General features: G+C 38.7%; 1 protein-coding gene across 3 annotated transcripts in view; it reads right to left on the reverse strand.

Annotated features, from left to right (window-relative positions):
- UBR3 (ubiquitin protein ligase E3 component n-recognin 3) overlaps positions 1-17,053 on the reverse strand; it is a 241,685-nt gene extending 224,632 nt beyond the window's left edge. For all 3 annotated transcript variants that reach the window (XM_047085617.1, XM_047085616.1, XM_047085618.1), the window contains exon 1: positions 16,509-17,053. In XM_047085617.1, the coding sequence (XP_046941573.1) occupies positions 16,509-17,053 (545 nt within the window). The remainder of the gene's footprint in view (positions 1-16,508) is intronic.
- Positions 17,054-18,254: the final 1,201 nt, after the last annotated feature.

Below are 18,254 nucleotides of genomic sequence, written 5' to 3' on the forward strand. Positions count from 1 at the left end.
CAGGAACAAGACAAGGATGTCCACATCTATCACTTCTGCTCAATAGTGTGATAGAGGTTCTGTTCCACATAATCAGGAAAATGAATAAACAGCACTAAGATTTGAAAGGAAGTAAAACTATATTCAGACTCAGCATACTCACCTACATAGAAAACCTAATGGAGTCTACAAAAAGCTACTAGAATAAATACGTTTAGCAAGGTTCAAAATCAATATACAAAATTTACTTGGATTTCTATTTACTAGCAACAATCAGAAATTGAAATCTTTTCAACTACCACTTATAATAGTATACGAAATCCTTAGGCATTTAAAAAATGTACAAGACGTGTTCACTGAAAGCTACAAAACATTGCTGAAAGAAATTAAAGAAGACCTTAAAAAACGAATAGATTTACTGTAAGTTGGAAGACTTAGTAATGTTAGGATGTCAGTTCTCCCCAAACTGATCTGCAGATACAACACAATCCCAGTCAAAATCTAAGCAGGCTTTCTTTCTTGTAGAAACTGATAGGTTTAATCTAAAATTCATATGGAAATGCAAAGTTACCCACAGTAACTTTGAAATTAAAAATACTAAAGTTGGAAAGTTGATACTATCTGATTTTACTACAATCTTACTACAGTAATCCAGAGAGTTTGGCTCTGGCATAAAAACAAAGTCCAGGGATGCCTGAGTGGCTCAGACAGTTAAGCGCAGATCTCGATTTCAGCTCAGGTCATGATCTCACAGTTTGTGAGATAAAGCCCCACTTTGGGCTCCATGCTGACAGTGCACAGTACCTGCTTCTAAATCTCTCCCTCTCTCTCTGCTCCTCCCCAGCTCGTGCCCCCTCTCTCTCTCTCAAAATAAGTAAATAAAAACTTTAAAAAATTAAAAAACAAACAAACAAACAGAAAGTCCAGAAACATATCCACACATATATGGACAACTCTTTTTTGACAAAGGTGCCAAAGCTATTCAATGAAGAAAGGACAGTATTTTCAACAACTGGATACCCATATGCAACAAAATGGACTTTGAGCCATACCTCATACCATATATAAAAATTAACTCAAAATTGATCATAGACCTAAACCTATAAAACTTCTAGAAGAAAATCTTGATGCTGAGTTAGGTAAATACTTCTTGATCTAACATCAAAGATAGGATCCAAAAGAGGCCAACACATCGATAAGTTGGACTTCACCGAAATTAAAAACCTCTGGTCTTCAAAAGATACTGTAAGTAGATAAGCCATAAACCAGGAAAAAATATTTGCAAATCATATACCTGAAAAATTACTTGTATCCACAAAAGATAAGGAACTATATCAAAAGTTAATAATTAGAGGGGCACCTGGGTGGCTCAGTCAGTGGAGCATGCAACTCTTGATCGCAAGGCTGGGAGTTCAAGCCTCATGTTGGAGCCTACTTTAAAAAATAAATTCATTAAATAAAATAAAATGGAAAAAAAAGTTAATAATTAGAAACAAAGGAAAAAAATAAACCAGTAAGAAAAAAATAGGCAAAATATTTGAGCCAATACCAAACAAAATGTATCAATGGCAAAAAAGGACATGAAAAGATACTTTAAAAATTCATTAGCCATTAAGAAAATGCAAATTAATACTACAAGAAGACACCACTACATAGCTATTTGAAGAGCTGAAATTAAAAAGAATGACCAACAGCAAGTGTTAGCAAGAATTCAGAGGAACTGGAATTCTCACACATTGCTGATATAGACTGGAACATTCAATGGGAAAACATTTTGGAAGTTTCTTTAAAAGTTAGGGGTGTCTAGGTGGCTCAGTCAGTTAAGTGTCCAACTTCAGCTCAGGTTATGATCTCACGGTTTGTGACTTTAAGCCCTGCATCAGGCTCTGTGGTGACAGCTCAGAGCCTGGAGCCTACTTGGGATTCTGTGTCTCCATCTCTCTCTAACCCTCCCCTGCTGGCACTCTGTTTCTCTCTAAAATAAATAAACATTAAAAGAAATTTTTTTAATAAGTAAATAAAAGTTAAACATTATGCGATTAATGTACTGAATCATACACTGAAAAATAACTGAAATGTAAACTTTTATAATATATACAAAACCATACTAAAAAACTTTTTAATTTTTAAAAAATTAAACATAAATCTACAATATGATCCACTCATAACATACTTAGGTATTTACCCAACAGATATGAAGTATCCCTACAAAGACTTGTTAATATCCATACAAAAACTTGAATACAAATGTTGATAGCAGCTTTATATGTAATAGCCCAACACTAGAAATGATTCAAATGTTCATTGGCAGATGAACAAATAAACAAACTGCGGTATATCCATACAGTGGAATGCTACTTATCAATAAAGAAATGAACTACACAACATGAATGAATCTCAAAATAATTATGTTGAAAGACAACAGATCAAAAAATATGTATACATATTATATAATTCCATTTATACAAAATTCTAGAAAATAAATCCATAAATAAATAAATCCATAGCAACAGAATATAGATAGGTGGTTGCTGGGGGACAGGGCACAGGAAAAAGCTGGAGGTAGGGATTAAAAAAGGCACAAGGAGGGGCGCCTGGGTGGCGCAGTCGGTTAAGCGTCCGACTTCAGCCAGGTCACGATCTCGCGGTCCGTGAGTTCGAGCCCCGCGTCAGGCTCTGGGCTGATGGCTCGGAGCCTGGAGCCTGTTTCCGATTCTGTGTCTCCCTCTCTCTCTGCCCCTCCCCCGTTCATGCTCTGTCTCTCTCTGTCCCAAAATAAATAAAAAACGTTGAAAAAAAAAAAAAAAATTTAAAAAAAAAAAAAAAAAAAAAAAAAAGGCACAAGGAACTTCACTCATATGAGGACTTTAAGAAACAAAACAGATGAACATAAGGGAAGGGAAACAAAAATAATATAAGAACAGGGAGGGGGACAAAACAGAAGAGACTCATAAATATGGAGAACAAACTGAGGGTTATGGGAGGGGATGTAGGAGGAGGGTTGGGCTAAATGGGTAAGGGACATTAAGGAATCTACTCCTGAAATCGTTGTTTCACTATATGCTAACTAATTTGGATGTATATTTTAAAAAACATGGATAGGGGCGCCTGGGTGGCGCAGTTGGTTAAGCGTCCGACTTCAGCCAGGTCACGATCTCGCGGTCCGTGAGTTCGAGCCCCACGTCTGGCTCTGGGCTGATGGCTCAGGGCCTGGAGCCTGTTTCCGATTCTGTGTCTCCCTCTCTCTCTGCTCCTCCCCCGTTCATGCTCTGTCTCTCTGTCCCAAAAATAAATAAACGTTGAAAAAAAAAAAATTTAAAAAAAAAAAAAAACATGGATGTATATTTTAAAAAATAAAAAAGAAAATTAAAAAAAAAGGCACAAGGACCCTTTTGGGAATCATTGCTATGTTTACTATTTTGATTATGGTGATAGTTTTACAGGGGTATACATATTTGGCAACTTAAACAGTGGACTTTAAATGTGTACAATTTGTAAGTCAATTATGCCTCCAACAAAGCTGATACCACAAAATGCCCTAAAATCATATGCAATTGCCTTGTTCAAGCATTCCAATGCAATGCTCCAAGAAAAAGGCTTTGCTTCTTATGGCTCTGTCCACAAGACCATCAGTATAAATAGAATATCAATACGACATGTCAAAATGTTTCACAGTCCTGGGCAATTAATCACATAAATGGGAATAATACCATTCTCTATATGTGTGTGGTATCCCACTTAATTTTAAAAAATTTTGAAAATAAATAAATAAATTGAAGTAGGCACATCAAACATCATTCCCATTGTACATGTGAGAAAAACTATAGCCAAGGAAAATTAAGTGATTTACCCAAAGACAAAAAGATAACAAATGTTGGAGGTACAACCCAAACATGGCCTTACAGGTAGAAATGTAATCACAAATTCTAAACTAAAAGTTACCAATTTCAAAGATACCCTGTCAAAAATGGGAGTTTTCTATAGATGACTGAGAAGCTAACTGGAGTTCTGTGATGATGAAAATATCACAGTTAATAAATCAGAATTATAACATATTCTTCCAAACCAGTATTCTAGGAAATTCTTCAATTACTGGGTGAGATTTCCAGGGATTCTTTCAAGAATATCTTCCATTAAACTGTCCCTACTTCTCCAAATAAAATCACCTACGGGCAGGGTATCTCAACCTGAGCAATGAATAAGGGTTAAAATTCCCTTGAGAAGTCAAAACCCCAAATCTAGGCTGCATGCAAGTTTGGGGTTCAAATTTACATCACTCATGTCGTATTGGAACTCCCCAAGCCATATATTAATTTTTTAATTGGCATTGGGATATCTGTGATATCTATGACAGCTGGCAGAACAAACAACAAACAAACCCAAACCACAAGGTATTCCCACAGCAAAAGCATTCCTACTTCACTCTACCACTGGACTTAAATACAAACACTAAAGAAAAGATTACATTCCAAAATTTCAAAAACAGAAAGAAACCATCCATCAACAGAGTCAGTAGGCACAATACATGGCAGGTTTGTTTTCCAAAAAATTTGAAAAATAGAACAAAAAATTCTGAAAACACACACACACACACACACACACACACACACAGACAAATGTTTTCAAAATTACTACAAGCATAGAAGGAATTGAAACCCTAACTAAAGAATAAGACTTTGGGGGGCACCTGGGCAGCTCAGTCGGTTAAGCATCTGACTCTTGATTTCAGCTCAGGTCATCATCTCATACAGTTCATGAGTTCAAGCCCCACGCTGTCAGCATGGAGCCTGCTTGAGATTCTCTCTCCCTCTTTCTCTGCCCCACCCCCCCCCGCTCTCGTACACACATATGCACACTCACACACATGCGCGCGCTCTCTCTCTCTCTCAAAATAAACTTAAAAAAAAAAAAGAATAAGACTTTTTTTTTAAGAAGGCCAAGTCAAAAGCAGATTTTCCTAGAACTGAAAATTACATTTATTTAAAAAAAAAATGTAATAGTCAAGCTAGACAGCAGATGAGATAGAGGTGAAGAAATTATCTAGAAGATAGATCTAGGAAATCACCCCAATTCAGCCCAAAATAAGATAAATGAGTAGAAAATGAGTAAGCTCTAGGATTTAGAAGACAGAATGAGAAGATTCAACAAATACACTATAGCAATCCCAAAACAGAAATGAAACAATGGGAGAGACTTGAAATTCAAAGGGACAATGGTTGAGAATTTCCAGAAGCTATGAGACAAAAATCTTCATCTAGAACCAACCCAACAAATAGAGTCCCACCTAGACACATCATAGTGAAACTACAGATCACCAAAAAGTAAATCTTAAAAGCAACCAATAAATAAAGCAGATTACTTGCAAAGAAACAATTACACTGAAATACTTCTCAACAATAGAAACCAGAGGACAACAGAATAGTATCATCAAAGTGCAAGGGAAAACAAATGTCAACTAAAATTCTCTACTCAGTTTAAATATTATTAAGAGAGAGGTGCCTGAGGGTGCTCAGTCAGGTAAGCTCCCTACTTGGGCTCAGGTCATGATCTCACAGCTTGTGGGCTGAGCCCTGCGTTGTGCTCTGCACTGAAAACTCAGAGCCTGGAGCCTGCTTCAGATTCTGTGCCTCCCCTCTCGCTCCCCCTCCCCCTGCTCTCACTCTGTCTGTCTCTCTCTCTCTCTCAAAATAAATAAACTTAAAAAAAAAATTTGTTTTAACATTATTCAAGAAAGAAGGTGAGAACTACTCTAGCACTTGATTGCCTTATATTCTTTCATGCCTGTGAAGCTTTATGTATTCTGTTCCTTCTATCCACAATGTCATCCTTCACCTCCCAATCTCCCACCAGATCAAATTCTTTGTAAAGTTTTCTTTAACGTTCACTACTACACAGTAACAACAGAGGTGCCAGGAAGGAGCTTAGAACACAGGCTTTGGATGTGGACAGAAACAGATGTGAATAAGAGCTGTGTAACTTTGCTCAAGTTGCTTCTCTGAGATAGTATTTTCTTATGTAGATGCTAATATCAATCCCTAGGACTTATTGAAAATGTTAAATGAGATATATGTAAATTCCTGATATAAAATAAGCACTCATTAATAAAATCTACAGATTGACTATTAGGGGAAAAAAATTTGAGAAGGTTGAAGGTTGCTCAATAAAAAAACTCAATAGCATTTGAAAATATTTATAATATAAAATATTACCAAAAAAGCAAAAAATGAGAAATTGGAAAAAATAATTTTTAAAAGGATACTACTTATAGTAGAAACAAAAATAAGGTAATGAGGAACAAATCTAACAAAAGATACACAACTTATGGACAAAATTACTTTACTGGAAGAAAAAACAATTACTCTCATGGATAGGCAGACTAAATACTATAAAGACAATAATATATGTATTCTAGTGCAAAGTATTCTACTGCATGATTAAACCATAGTTTACTAATTTCCTTGTTTCCAATTTTTCCCAATTTAAAACAGTATTAAAATGAATATCCTTGTACATGTCTCCTTTTAAAATGTCCTCAAATTTAATATGATTCCAATCAATATCAGTCAGAAATTTTCCACAGAATTTGACAAGTTACCCTGAAATTAAAATGAAAGAGTTAGGGACCAAGAATAGCCAAGTTTCTTTTTAAGAGTAATAATAAAGGGGGGCGCCTGGGTGGCTCAGTCGGTTAAGCGGCCGACTTCGGCTCAGGTCACGATCTCACGGTCCGTGAGTTCGAGCCCCACGTCGGGCTCTGTGCTGACAGCTCAGGGCCTGGAGCCTGTTTCAGATTGTGTGTCTCCCTCTCTCTGACCCTCCCCCGTTCATGCTCTGTCTCTCTCTGTCTCAAAAATAAATAAACATTAAAAAAAATTTTTTTGGGGGGCACCTGGGTGGCGCAGTCGGTTAAGCGTCCGACTTCAGCCAGGTCACGATCTCGCGGTCCGTGAGTTCGAGCCCCGCGACGGGCTCTGGGCTGATGGCTCAGAGCCTGGAGCCTGTTTCTGACACTGTGTCTCCCTCTCTCTCTGCCCCTGCCCTGTTCATGCTCTGTCTCTCTCTGTCCCAAAAATAAATACACGTTGGAAAAAAAAAAAAAATTTTTTTTTAAATTTTTTAAAAAGAGTAGTAATAAGGGAAATCCTGCCATATCAATAACTATTCTAATGTCACCATAATTAAAGCAGTATGATACTGTTGCCAGAGACATACCAATACAACAGAAAGCTTAGGACACATGTAGGAAATGGATATATGAGAGGTAGTGCTATAGATTGATGGAGGAAATAAAGATGTAAATATGAAATGCAAAACCTTAAATCTTTTAAAACAAAAGGAGAGGACTGCTTTTAAAAGACACAAATAAAGGATGCCTGGATGGCTTAGCTGGTTGAGCATCCAACTCTTTATTTTGGCTCAGGTCATGATTTTCACAACCATAAGATCAAGCCCCACATCGGGCTCTTGGAGCCTGCATGGGATTCTCTCTCTCTCCCTTTCTCTCTGCCCCTTTCCACTGTCCCTCCTCTGTGCATATCCACTCTCTCTCTCAAAATAAACATTTAAAAAAGAAACAAATAATACCAACTATAGAAGGAAAGTTACACTTTTAATTTAAAGCTTTTTTTATAACACTATTGTGTATTACAAGAGGAAAAGACAAGCCACAGATTGAAAGATGAAATTAGGGGGCGCCTGGGTGGCTCAGTCGGTTAAGCGGCCAACTTCGGCTCAGGTCATGATCTCACGGTCCGTGAGTTCGAGCCCCGCGTCGGGCTCTGTGCTGACAGCTCAGAGCCTGGAGCCTGTTTCAGATTCTGTGTCTCCCTCTCTCTCTGACCCTCCCCCGTTCATGCTCTGTCTCTCTCTGTCTCAAAAATAAATAAACGTTAAAAAAATTTAAAAAAAAAAAAGAAAGATGAAATTAGGAATCCACATAACCAAGGATCAGGATCTAGAATATATATATATAGTAGTCTTAAAACTCAGTAAGATAAAACAAAAAAATAAATAAATAAATAAAAAACAGGTAAAGAATATGAACCAGCAATCACAAAGGAAGAATTCAAATAGCCTAAAAGCATGAAAAAATGTTCAACTTTACCAGTAGTCAGGAAAGTTTAAAAATTAAAAATTAAAATTTAAAACTCAAAATAAAAATTTAAATTAAAAAAATTTTAAATGTTTATATCCAACACACACACACACACGTGTGTGTACATATATATGTATATATACAAGTATGTGTACATATATATGTATATATACAAGTATATATACATATACACATACACACACATATGTGTACATATATATGTATAGATACACACACACACATATATGAAGAACAATACACTCTATGACCTAGCAATTCCTCTCCCAGGAATCTATCCTAAAAATATTCTAGTATATCTACACAAAGAGACACATGCAAAAATGTTCACTGCAGCCCTGTGGAAACAATGCAAAAATGTAAAGCATCTAATTGTCCATTAGCAAAATAATCAGCAAACCATGATTCAGTCATACCACAGAATGCTTAATGGTGGTTAGAAGTGAATGAACTAATCCATATTAGTAACTTGGTAAGTGAAAAAGGCAAGCTGCAAAAAGATTCACATAATATAAAATTTATGCAAAATTTTAACAGTAAAACAATCATACATTGCTTAGATGTAGTAGAAGTACAAAGCATGCATGGATATGACATGGGAATTTCAGGATAATGGTAACTCCTGAGGAGGGAAAGAGAAAGGAAGGGAGAAGAGGATGACCTTTAGTTCTTTGACCAGAAAAAGCTCTACAGCAAACAAGGCAAAAGGTTAACATCTATTAATCCCAGTGGTGAGTACAAAGGTATTTTTAATATTATTTTTGTACCTTTCTGTGTATTAAAAATGTTTCATAGTTGAAAACAGTTTTAATGATTTTTATATAACATTAAAATGATTAGAAGGGGCGCCTGGGTGGCGCAGTCGGTTAAGCGTCCGACTTCAGCCAGGTCACGATCTCGCAATCCGTGAGTTCAAGCCCCGCGTCGGGCTCTGGGCTGATGGCTCAGAGCCTGGAGCCTGGTTCCGATTCTGTGTCTCCCTCTCTCTCTGCCCCTCCCCCATTCATGCTCTGTCTCTCTCTGTCCCAAAAATAAATAAACGTTGAAAAAAAAAATTTTTTTAAAAAAAAGATTAGAAAAAATAATTACAATCTAATAAGTCTTCCAAATTGCTGTGTTGTAGTTAAACCTTACTACAATGAAGATGACTAGAGATTACACTTCCAGCTCAAGTAGAATCTTCTACACTAAGAATCTGTCTATACTATTTCTAGTAAATTAGCAAAAAAAAAAAGTACACTGAACACAGAAAAAATGACAAAAAAATTCTTCAACTCTTCTTCCTCCAAGCTCTTGGATCATGGGGAGTGTCATTGTTCCCCTGTTTGAATTTGTGACCTGAATTAGATGGATATCGCTGTAGAGAAAATTCCAGATTCATAAGGAAGAAAATTTCACAAAGTAATCCATGTAAATGCATGGATACATACATAAATAATTTAGGAGATTAGCTCTAACACTCTCCCACAAAATCAATAAACACAAAATATGATATGATTAACCAAATTACTAAAACTCTAAATATGTGTGAGGTATAAACAAAAGAGGTCTTTATCATCAAATATTGAAAGTTGGTTATTTGGAGAGATTTAACTTAGAAATGAAAAAAATTGTTACAATTCAGAAAATCAAATCCTACAATATGGTTTCACGCTGTACTTATGTTATAGGAGTGTTGCCCCTACAGATGAGCTGGACAGTGAAAGTAAAACGTGCCTCTGGACTTTGCAGGAGAAGGTTTAACATAAAAGTTCAAGGACAGGAATGTACATACAGTGAGTTAAACAAATGAGGATCCCACTGCAATGGATAAGGTTGGCAGTGCAGGCAGAGGCCAAATGTGAGTGTAGGTGATCCTTGAAATTTTAAAAGTAGTCTAGAAAAAGCTCTCACTAGAGTACGCAAGGAATACTACAATTAGAACATAGCCATTTTGCAAACCCTAATGAAAATATGGATCTGGACAATAATAATCAGTAGTTACTACTATCTTTAACAAGATAGGTAACTTTATGGAGCGCCTGGGTGGCTCCGTCGGTTGAGCGTCCGACTTTGGCTCAGGTCATGATCTCGCAACTCGTGAGTTTGAGCCCCGCATTGGGCTCGGTGCTGACAGCTCAGAGCCTGGAGCCTGCTTCAGATTCTGTGTCTCCCTCTCTCTCTGCCCCAACCCACTCACATTCTGTCTCTGTCTCTCTCAAAAATAAATAAACATTAAAAAAAAAAAATTAAGATAGGTAACTTTATAACAAATGGATCACACTGACAAATCTGAGCCACCAGTTAATCCTAACATTAACTAAAGGAGAGACAAGGAAACGATCTGTAGCTCCTGATACAATGAATCAGGAAGTATAAAACACCATTATAAAGTTTCCTTGCCAAAACAAAACAACAACAAAAAAAACATAACCTAAAATTTGATCAAGACTCTAGATCCCAACCACTGGTTTACAGAAAATAATGAGCAGAGGAACAAGTTAAACATCACATCATAGAGATGCAATCAGTAATACTCAGAATGAAGGTTTCTTCAACTGCAGAGAACAAAGAAAAAGGGGGGGGTGGATTTAAGGGGGCTATAACATAGAAGAGTCCTAAGAGATACAACAACCAAACACAATATGAGGGCCTTGTTTGGATCCTAATTCTAAAGCAACTCTAAGAAATCATTCATGAAACTGGGAAAATCAGAACATTCACTGGATATTTGAAGACTTTAAAAATATCTGTGAATATTTTAGGTGTGGTAATGGTATTGTGGTTGTTCTTTTAATTGTGATAAAATATACATAAAATTTACCAATTTAACCTTTTTTAATGTACAGTTCAGTAGTATTAAGTACATTCACATTGTTGTGCAGCCATCACCAATCCATGTGTCTGAACTTCATTCCTAGCATGTGTCTGAACTTCATTCCTTTTAAAGGTTGAGTAACATTCCATCTTTTTTTTTTAAGTTTATTTATTATCTGAGAGAAAGAGCATGCATGCACGTAAGCAGGGGAGGGGCAGAGAGAGAGGGGGCTGCAGAATCCCAAGCAGGCTCCACGCTGACAGCTTGGGGCTGGATCCCAGGAACCATAAGATCATGACCTGAGCCAAAATCAAGAGTTAGATGCTTAAACCAACTGAGCCACCTAAGCACCCCAACATTCCATCTTATGTATAAACTACATTTTGTTGACCCATTCATCTGTCAATGGACATTTGGGTTATGTTTTATTCTTACGAGTTTATTTTTATTATCTCTTTACGGAGATACATATTCACATATTCATAAATTAAATTATAATATAACTGAGATTTGCTTCAAAATACTCCAGTTTGGAAGTAAAGAGCAGTGGAGAGAGGAATAATTAATTAAACAAGATACACTTCTCACTTAACAAAGATTGAAATACAGATAACACCATATACACTGGCCAAGACATAGGGAAACATGCTCTTTCATACATTGTCAGTGGGAGTGTAAATCCATGTCTTTGGAGGATCTATCAAAGCTTAAAATATACACTTCCTTTAAGCAAGATATCACTTCTAGGAATTTATCCTCACCCATGTGCTCACACATATATACAAATAAGTGTATATAAGCATACTGACTGCAACAATGTTTATAATACTCTAAAACTGAAAACAATTTAAATGTCTACCAGTAGGGAAATGACAGCATAAATTAACAGGAAAAAAAAATTAAAAATGCAATGAACTATAATTTAACTATAAAAAAAACAAAATAAAATGGTTCTATGTGCACTAATAAGAGACCGTGTGCAATAAATACGGTAAGGGGAAAAAAGCCTGGTACAGCAGAGTATGACACAATTCAACCAGACATTCACTGCTTCCATTTCTGGCACTGCCACAGACCAAATAACCTAAAAATTTCTCACAACAAAACATCTACAATTGCAAAGTAAATTATAACTAATACCTTTTAAATGTATAGCTAAGTTCAAAAGAAAATAAGGGAAATCTCTCACTGAGGAGTGGGATGGAGGAAAGAGGAACCCTTACTTTTTACTTTATCCACTTACTTTTGTGTTCTAAGCAATATGTATTACTTTTGAAATTAAAAAAGAAGGAAATTAAACCTAAATCACTCTGGAAAAAAAATGCTATGAATTTAATAATCAGTGCCACCTCCTGAATACCTAAACCAATGTAATCTTAGGGTAAATTTTCAGATACAACAACCACTATTTTATCCAACTGAATTCAATTTATTTTATACAATTTACTAAGCAACTAGTAAGTGCACGAGACTACGCTGGCCTCTGATTAACTAACTGCAAGATGAGATTCCTATTTTTAAGGAGCTTAGAATGTGTAAGAAGAACAAGCAAGGAGGCAAAAAACAAAAAAATCTATAAATACAGGATAGAACATAAAAATGGTCATCATCTCATCAAAATTTGAGAACTAATTGTTTAAAATTCCAACTTCTGGTTAGCATCATCAGAACCCCAAACCAATCAGACATGATTTTAGATTTTTCATTACTTTTTTAAACTTTATCCATCCTTCAACCATTTGTGACAATGATGCATTTATTCATTAATGGCAAAATTACGCTGTTATGATATAGTTATTAATATCTAGCTTCCATATTCCATAGCCTTTGTGATTTCATCCCACAAATGAATTCTCAGTTGTTTTCTTCCTTTGGTTTGTATACCTGTTAATATTACATTATATCTATAACACTAATCAAAAATAACTTAAATCTTCTCCCCATATTTCTATAATTATAAATTTGAAAATTAAATAGTAATATAGGTTGTGATGGATCCAAGCTTCTTCCCCATCTCCAATCATACAAAATCTTACCCAAAACAGACATCTGGGGAAAGGATTAAGGCACAGCAGGTTTTTCTCTCTTTTACTAAGAAAACAGATACAGAGAAAAATAGAATACTTGCTTAAAAATTTATTGAACAATGGGATTTATAAATTTCTATGGCAGTTACAACAACTCCAAAACAACACGTCTTTAATTTTTAGCAACCTAACAGGGTTTTAAGAAATATCAAAACTGAGAAAACTGAGAAAAGTTAAATATATTCTGTCCATGCCAGGATAGTCCAGCTTTGCCCACCAGAAAAACTGCTATAATTTGTTGATGATTTCCAGTTCTGAAAAGGTTCCAGAGGCAGCCTTTTAACCTGCACTGTTGGCTAACATCACCTCTGTCTCTCCAGGCAGTAGATTAATTCTGTGTAGCCTGGAATTATTCTTTCTAACCCAGAGCTGTAAAAATCTCAGAATATTTACATGGCCACAATACTTTTATTGTTTACCTTGGAATACCTTGAAATTGGGACATGGCAGCTGCTAGCACATACAGCAACAGCTCTGCCTTTCAGATAGGCAACAGTAATTATTTAGTACTATGTATCAACTCATAAGAGCACTGCCTGACTAGGAAAAAAAATAAGAATCTACCAGATGTCAGCAAAGAAAGGCAAATGTTGTAAGATTAGGATGTGGACTATCTGACACAGTCAAATGCCCGAAAACCTGTATGAGTACCTTCAAAGAAACTCAGAGATCTTTCCGCCCCAGCACTGAAGCATCACAATTACAGATCAGACTTGCAACTCAATCAGATCAACTCGACAATTACTACCGTGTTCCAAACTTCAAGACAGAATCAATATTACTTCCTACTTTCACCTTGTTTAGGGGCATCCCAAATGCTAACCTAGTCTAAGAAGTAAAAAATGTCTAAATAGGGGTGCCTGGGTTGCTCAGTCAGTTAAGTCTCAGACTTCAGCTCAGGTCCATCAGGTCTATCATCAGACCATCAGGTCTATCATGGTCCATGAGCTCGAGCCCCGTGTCGGGCTCTGTGCTAACAGCTCAGAGGCTGGAGCCTGCTTCAGATTCTGTGTCTCTCTCTGTCTCTGCCCCTCCCCAGCTCATGCTCTGTCTCTCTGTCTCAAAAATAAATAAAAACATTAAAAAAATTTTTTTTTAATTTTAAAAAAATGTCTGAATATCAGTAAAGGATTGTTCCAATTCCTGTTTTAAAATCCCTTTTAAATTTTTTTTCATTTTTAAAAAGAAAAATAAACAAAAGCTCAAATAGGAATGGCATATTAAAAAAAAAGAAAGAAAGACAAAACACAGTATCGAACAGAAGTACCAATAGGAATGCTATTTGTAGAGACAGTAGAGAGAAATGTTGAGTTGTGACTCTCTGGAGCCAGCATACCTAGCTTACTACCTGTATAATCCTAAACAAGTTTTTAAAACTCTGTGCCCCACCCTCCTCTTCTGTATCATGAGAATAGTGACAGTAACAATCTCAGAACTGTTGGAGATTAAAAGAATTACATAATGTAAAGCAGTTAATCTTTGACCACTGTTTACCAAACAGACGGATAAAAATCCAAAGTGTTAATTACACTCTTTTTTTTTTCCTTTTTTTAACCTTTATTCGTTTTTGATAGAGAGAGACAAAGTGCACGCAGGGGAGGGGCAGAAAGAGAGAAAGAGAGAGAAATAGAGAGAGAGAGAGAGAGAGAGAGAGAGAGAGGACCAAAGCAGGCTCCAAGCTGTCAGCACAGAGCCAGATGCAGGGCTTGAACTCACGAACCATGAGATCATGACCAGAGCCCAAGTCAGACACTTAACCGACTGAGCCAACCAGGAAAGTGTTAACAACACTCTTAAAGCAGAGTACTGATTTACTGACATGGAAAGACCTCTTGGATAAGTGAAAAATGCAAGATGTATAGAACAGTGTATATAATATGTTACCTTTTACATAAGAGAAACTGAAAAATCAAAATACATATTCATCCTTATTCGTTTTTAAGCACTAAGAAAAGCAATAATGGTGGGAAGGAACTGGGCAGATAAAAGACAAGATAGGAGGGAAACTTCAAACCGTGCATCTTTTTATTTTTTTCTTTTGCTTTTTTAGCTATATGAATATTTTAGCTATTCAAATATTAATTTTTAAGTATTTAATTTTTTAAATAGTTAAATATTTAAATATTTTTTTTAATATTTCATTTTTTAGTTCTCAGATGTTGGCTGCAATTACTACTGCCGTTGTTGTTGTTACTAGTTGCAGTAGCAAGGTCAAAATACCTCCTTCCTGAAGTACTGCCTCTGCACAGAAGCCTCCTCTAACTTCCAGATTATTTAAAGAATTTATCATTTTCTACTCTACTTAAGCGGCTTAAGAGGTAGGTCAATGTCTTGTTCATCTTCGATATCCTAGGTGCCTTGCTTGCACCTGATAGATACAAAGGTTCTATAGTAACAGTAACCTACAAATACTCCAAAGAAGAAAACAGTGACCATTTCTAAAGGGATTATGCTCTATCATCAATTATAAAACCTGAAAAATTTTAAACTTGAATAACTGGGTTTGCTAACATCCTTTCAACTACCGCCCAGACAAAATGTCCTCTCTTGCATCAGGTTTCTTCTTTTCCCAGGACTTCCCCAGACATTGATATCGTGTCCCAAAACCAAGACAGTATACACGTACCAACTCGTTAGCTCACTGCAATCTCTGAAATGCCTTTTGTCCTAAGTCCCAACACCCTGGTACATTGCTGCTATCTAAAAAACATTTGTTGACTGTCCCTCTTTAGATAGAGGTTCGCATATTAGCGAGTGAATAAAGTGCCCTTTTAACTGGAGAAGACCTAACACTCGATTCCTAATTCGCTCAGTGTTTTGTTTGTTCTTCTGGTGTGTAGGGTATTCTGTAACCGACTGTTCAGTAGCCCAATTCTAGATGTCATTCCAGCACACCAAATACTCCACTGACAGCTCAACAGTCACTTTTCATGCAGGCCCCTCCCCTTCCCTCCTCCCTCAACCTCACAAGCGCTAGAGCTCCTTCCCCGATACTGACAGACACACTGACAGTTCAGAAGTCCTTCTCCCCAAGCCGTTCTCCCCTGCAGCTGGCTGCAAGACCACCTCCCCGACTCTTACAATCCTGCGACCCAATTCCGTCCCTAATACCATCCCCCGCCCAGCCAATCCAAATCACATCATCAGTTTCTTCCCAAGAATCAGGCAGCTTTAAAGCCTTTCCCGAGAAGTACACAACTGACAGCTTGACACCAGATTCCCCAGATTCCCCTTTCCTCCTTCCCCTCCTGCCCCACGCACTGGCTCTTCTGTCGCTACCACACACACGCCCTGGCTTCCCCGAAAATTGAAAGCCTCGTTCCGTAAACATGCGCTCTGCTCTCCCCGCTCCCCATTCCCTTTCCGCCGCTGACAGCTCACTCACCTCCATCCCCGTGTGGCTGCACCCTCCCCCACCCCCTTCCCGTGACAGCTCAGGGTCGGCTCCCAGCCTTCCGCACGCCCCAGGCCTCCCCAGACCCGGCTTGGGCCGCCGGCGAGCCCCCCGCCCCGGAGGGGGGCCCCCACTCACCCACTCTCCCGCATCACGTTGCTGTCCCCGCAGTCACAGGCACCCCCAGCCTGGCTGCGAAACATGTTGAAGTCGTGTCCGGTGTGGTCGCCCTGGTGGAAGCACTCGGCGCACAGCGACATGCAGGGGGAGATGCCGCACGTCCGGCAGCGGTAGGCCACGAAGTTGGCTGTCCAGACCAGGCCGCAGAGCGCCGCGGGGTCGTAGGCCCGCACTGCTGCGCAGAACTCGTCGTAGCCTCCGCCGCCCGCCAGAAGGCACTTACACCACTCCAGGGCCTCCTCCTCGGCCGCCCCCGGACCGCCCCCGCCGCCGGCTGCCGCCGCCTCCTCGCCGTCCGCAGCCGCGGCCAGCGGCCGCTCGGCGCTCAGCACTCGCTCCAGCAACGCTTGTAGCTCCTCAGCACCTGCCCTGTTGTCCGGCCGGCTAAGGGCCGCCTTCAGGTGCGCCGCGGTGGCCGCCTTGTCCAGGGCCAGCCCGGGCGCGGGCAGCTCGGGTTGGGGCGGCTGCGGCCCCCCGACGGCCGCCGCGGCCGCCGCCGCCATGATGAGAGCTCAGAATTTGGAGAGCCCAGGGCCGGCGGCTCCTCCCGGGAGGGTGGGGGAATTGACTGCTGCGATTGCTCGGCCCGCCCAACTCTCGCGATACCCCGGAGCTGCCGCGCACCTCCGTCCGCGTCCCCGCCCCTGCACACGCCCCCTCGGGCTGCGGGGCCTGCTCCCCGCCCCTCTCTCGTGGGACCTGGGGTGTCACTTCCCCCTCCTCTGGGCTCTCAAAGTTGAGAGCTACCGAAATAAAGGATCCGCCTTAAAAATGAATAAATAAGTAAATACGGGCCACTTTAATATGGACCACATGAAAAATCTTTCGTATGGACTGTTTTCTTCTGTATTTACCTGGACTGTGGAATTACACACAGCATCTTGCAGATGTACTTTAAGTATTTGCATTTCGTTTTACGATATAGATTCCCATTATTAATCCTTAATTACTACTGAATCACTATTACTATTAAAGCTAACTCCTAGTTTTCCCCCCTGAATCAATTCTTACCCTCACGCTATTACCAAGTTAATCTAAAGTACATTTTTTAGGCGATTAAAGTACACTACATTCTTACTATCATATGCCTGTTCAAGATTTTCAGTGGGAAAAAAAAGCCAAGCTCCTTAAATCCTCTCTCAAAAACCCATCTTTCTGTCCTTATCTCCTGACACTACTCCAGGTTTGCCATATGAAAGAGACCAATGGGACTGTTCACTGTTTTGTGAGCCTTTATCATTTCCTGCCTCTGGGGCTTTATTGCTTCTAGTTCCCACACTACTGTATTCCTCTCACTCACCTTACAAACCAATTCTAGCACAGTCTTCCCCTATAATTTATTTTCTTCAAAAGGATGGCTCTTCTTAACTTACTTGATGATATAACTTTTTTTTTAACTCTACATCTAATCTGGGTCTGAACTTCGCACCTAGAGGTCTTAAAGAGTCCCATGCTCTACCAACTGAGCCAGCCAGACACCCCTTGATTAAACAACTTATTGGCTTTACTGTAAAATCTCATCTCCACCCCACTACTAATGGTAAATTTCTTTTTTTTTTTTTAATTTATTTCATTTTGAGAGAGATAGAGCTTGTGAGGGAGGGACAGAGAGAGAGGGAGACAGAGAATGCCAAGCAGGCTCCACACTGTCAGAGAAGAGCTTTACGTGGAGCTAGAGCTCACTAAACTGTGAGATCCTGACCT

The sequence above is a fragment of the Lynx rufus genome, unplaced genomic scaffold (assembly GCF_022079265.1).
Source record: "Lynx rufus isolate CCGP_SWC_20201006 ecotype Redwood Valley unplaced genomic scaffold, mLynRuf1.p SCAF_2, whole genome shotgun sequence".
Classification (NCBI taxonomy): domain Eukaryota; kingdom Metazoa; phylum Chordata; class Mammalia; order Carnivora; family Felidae; genus Lynx; species Lynx rufus.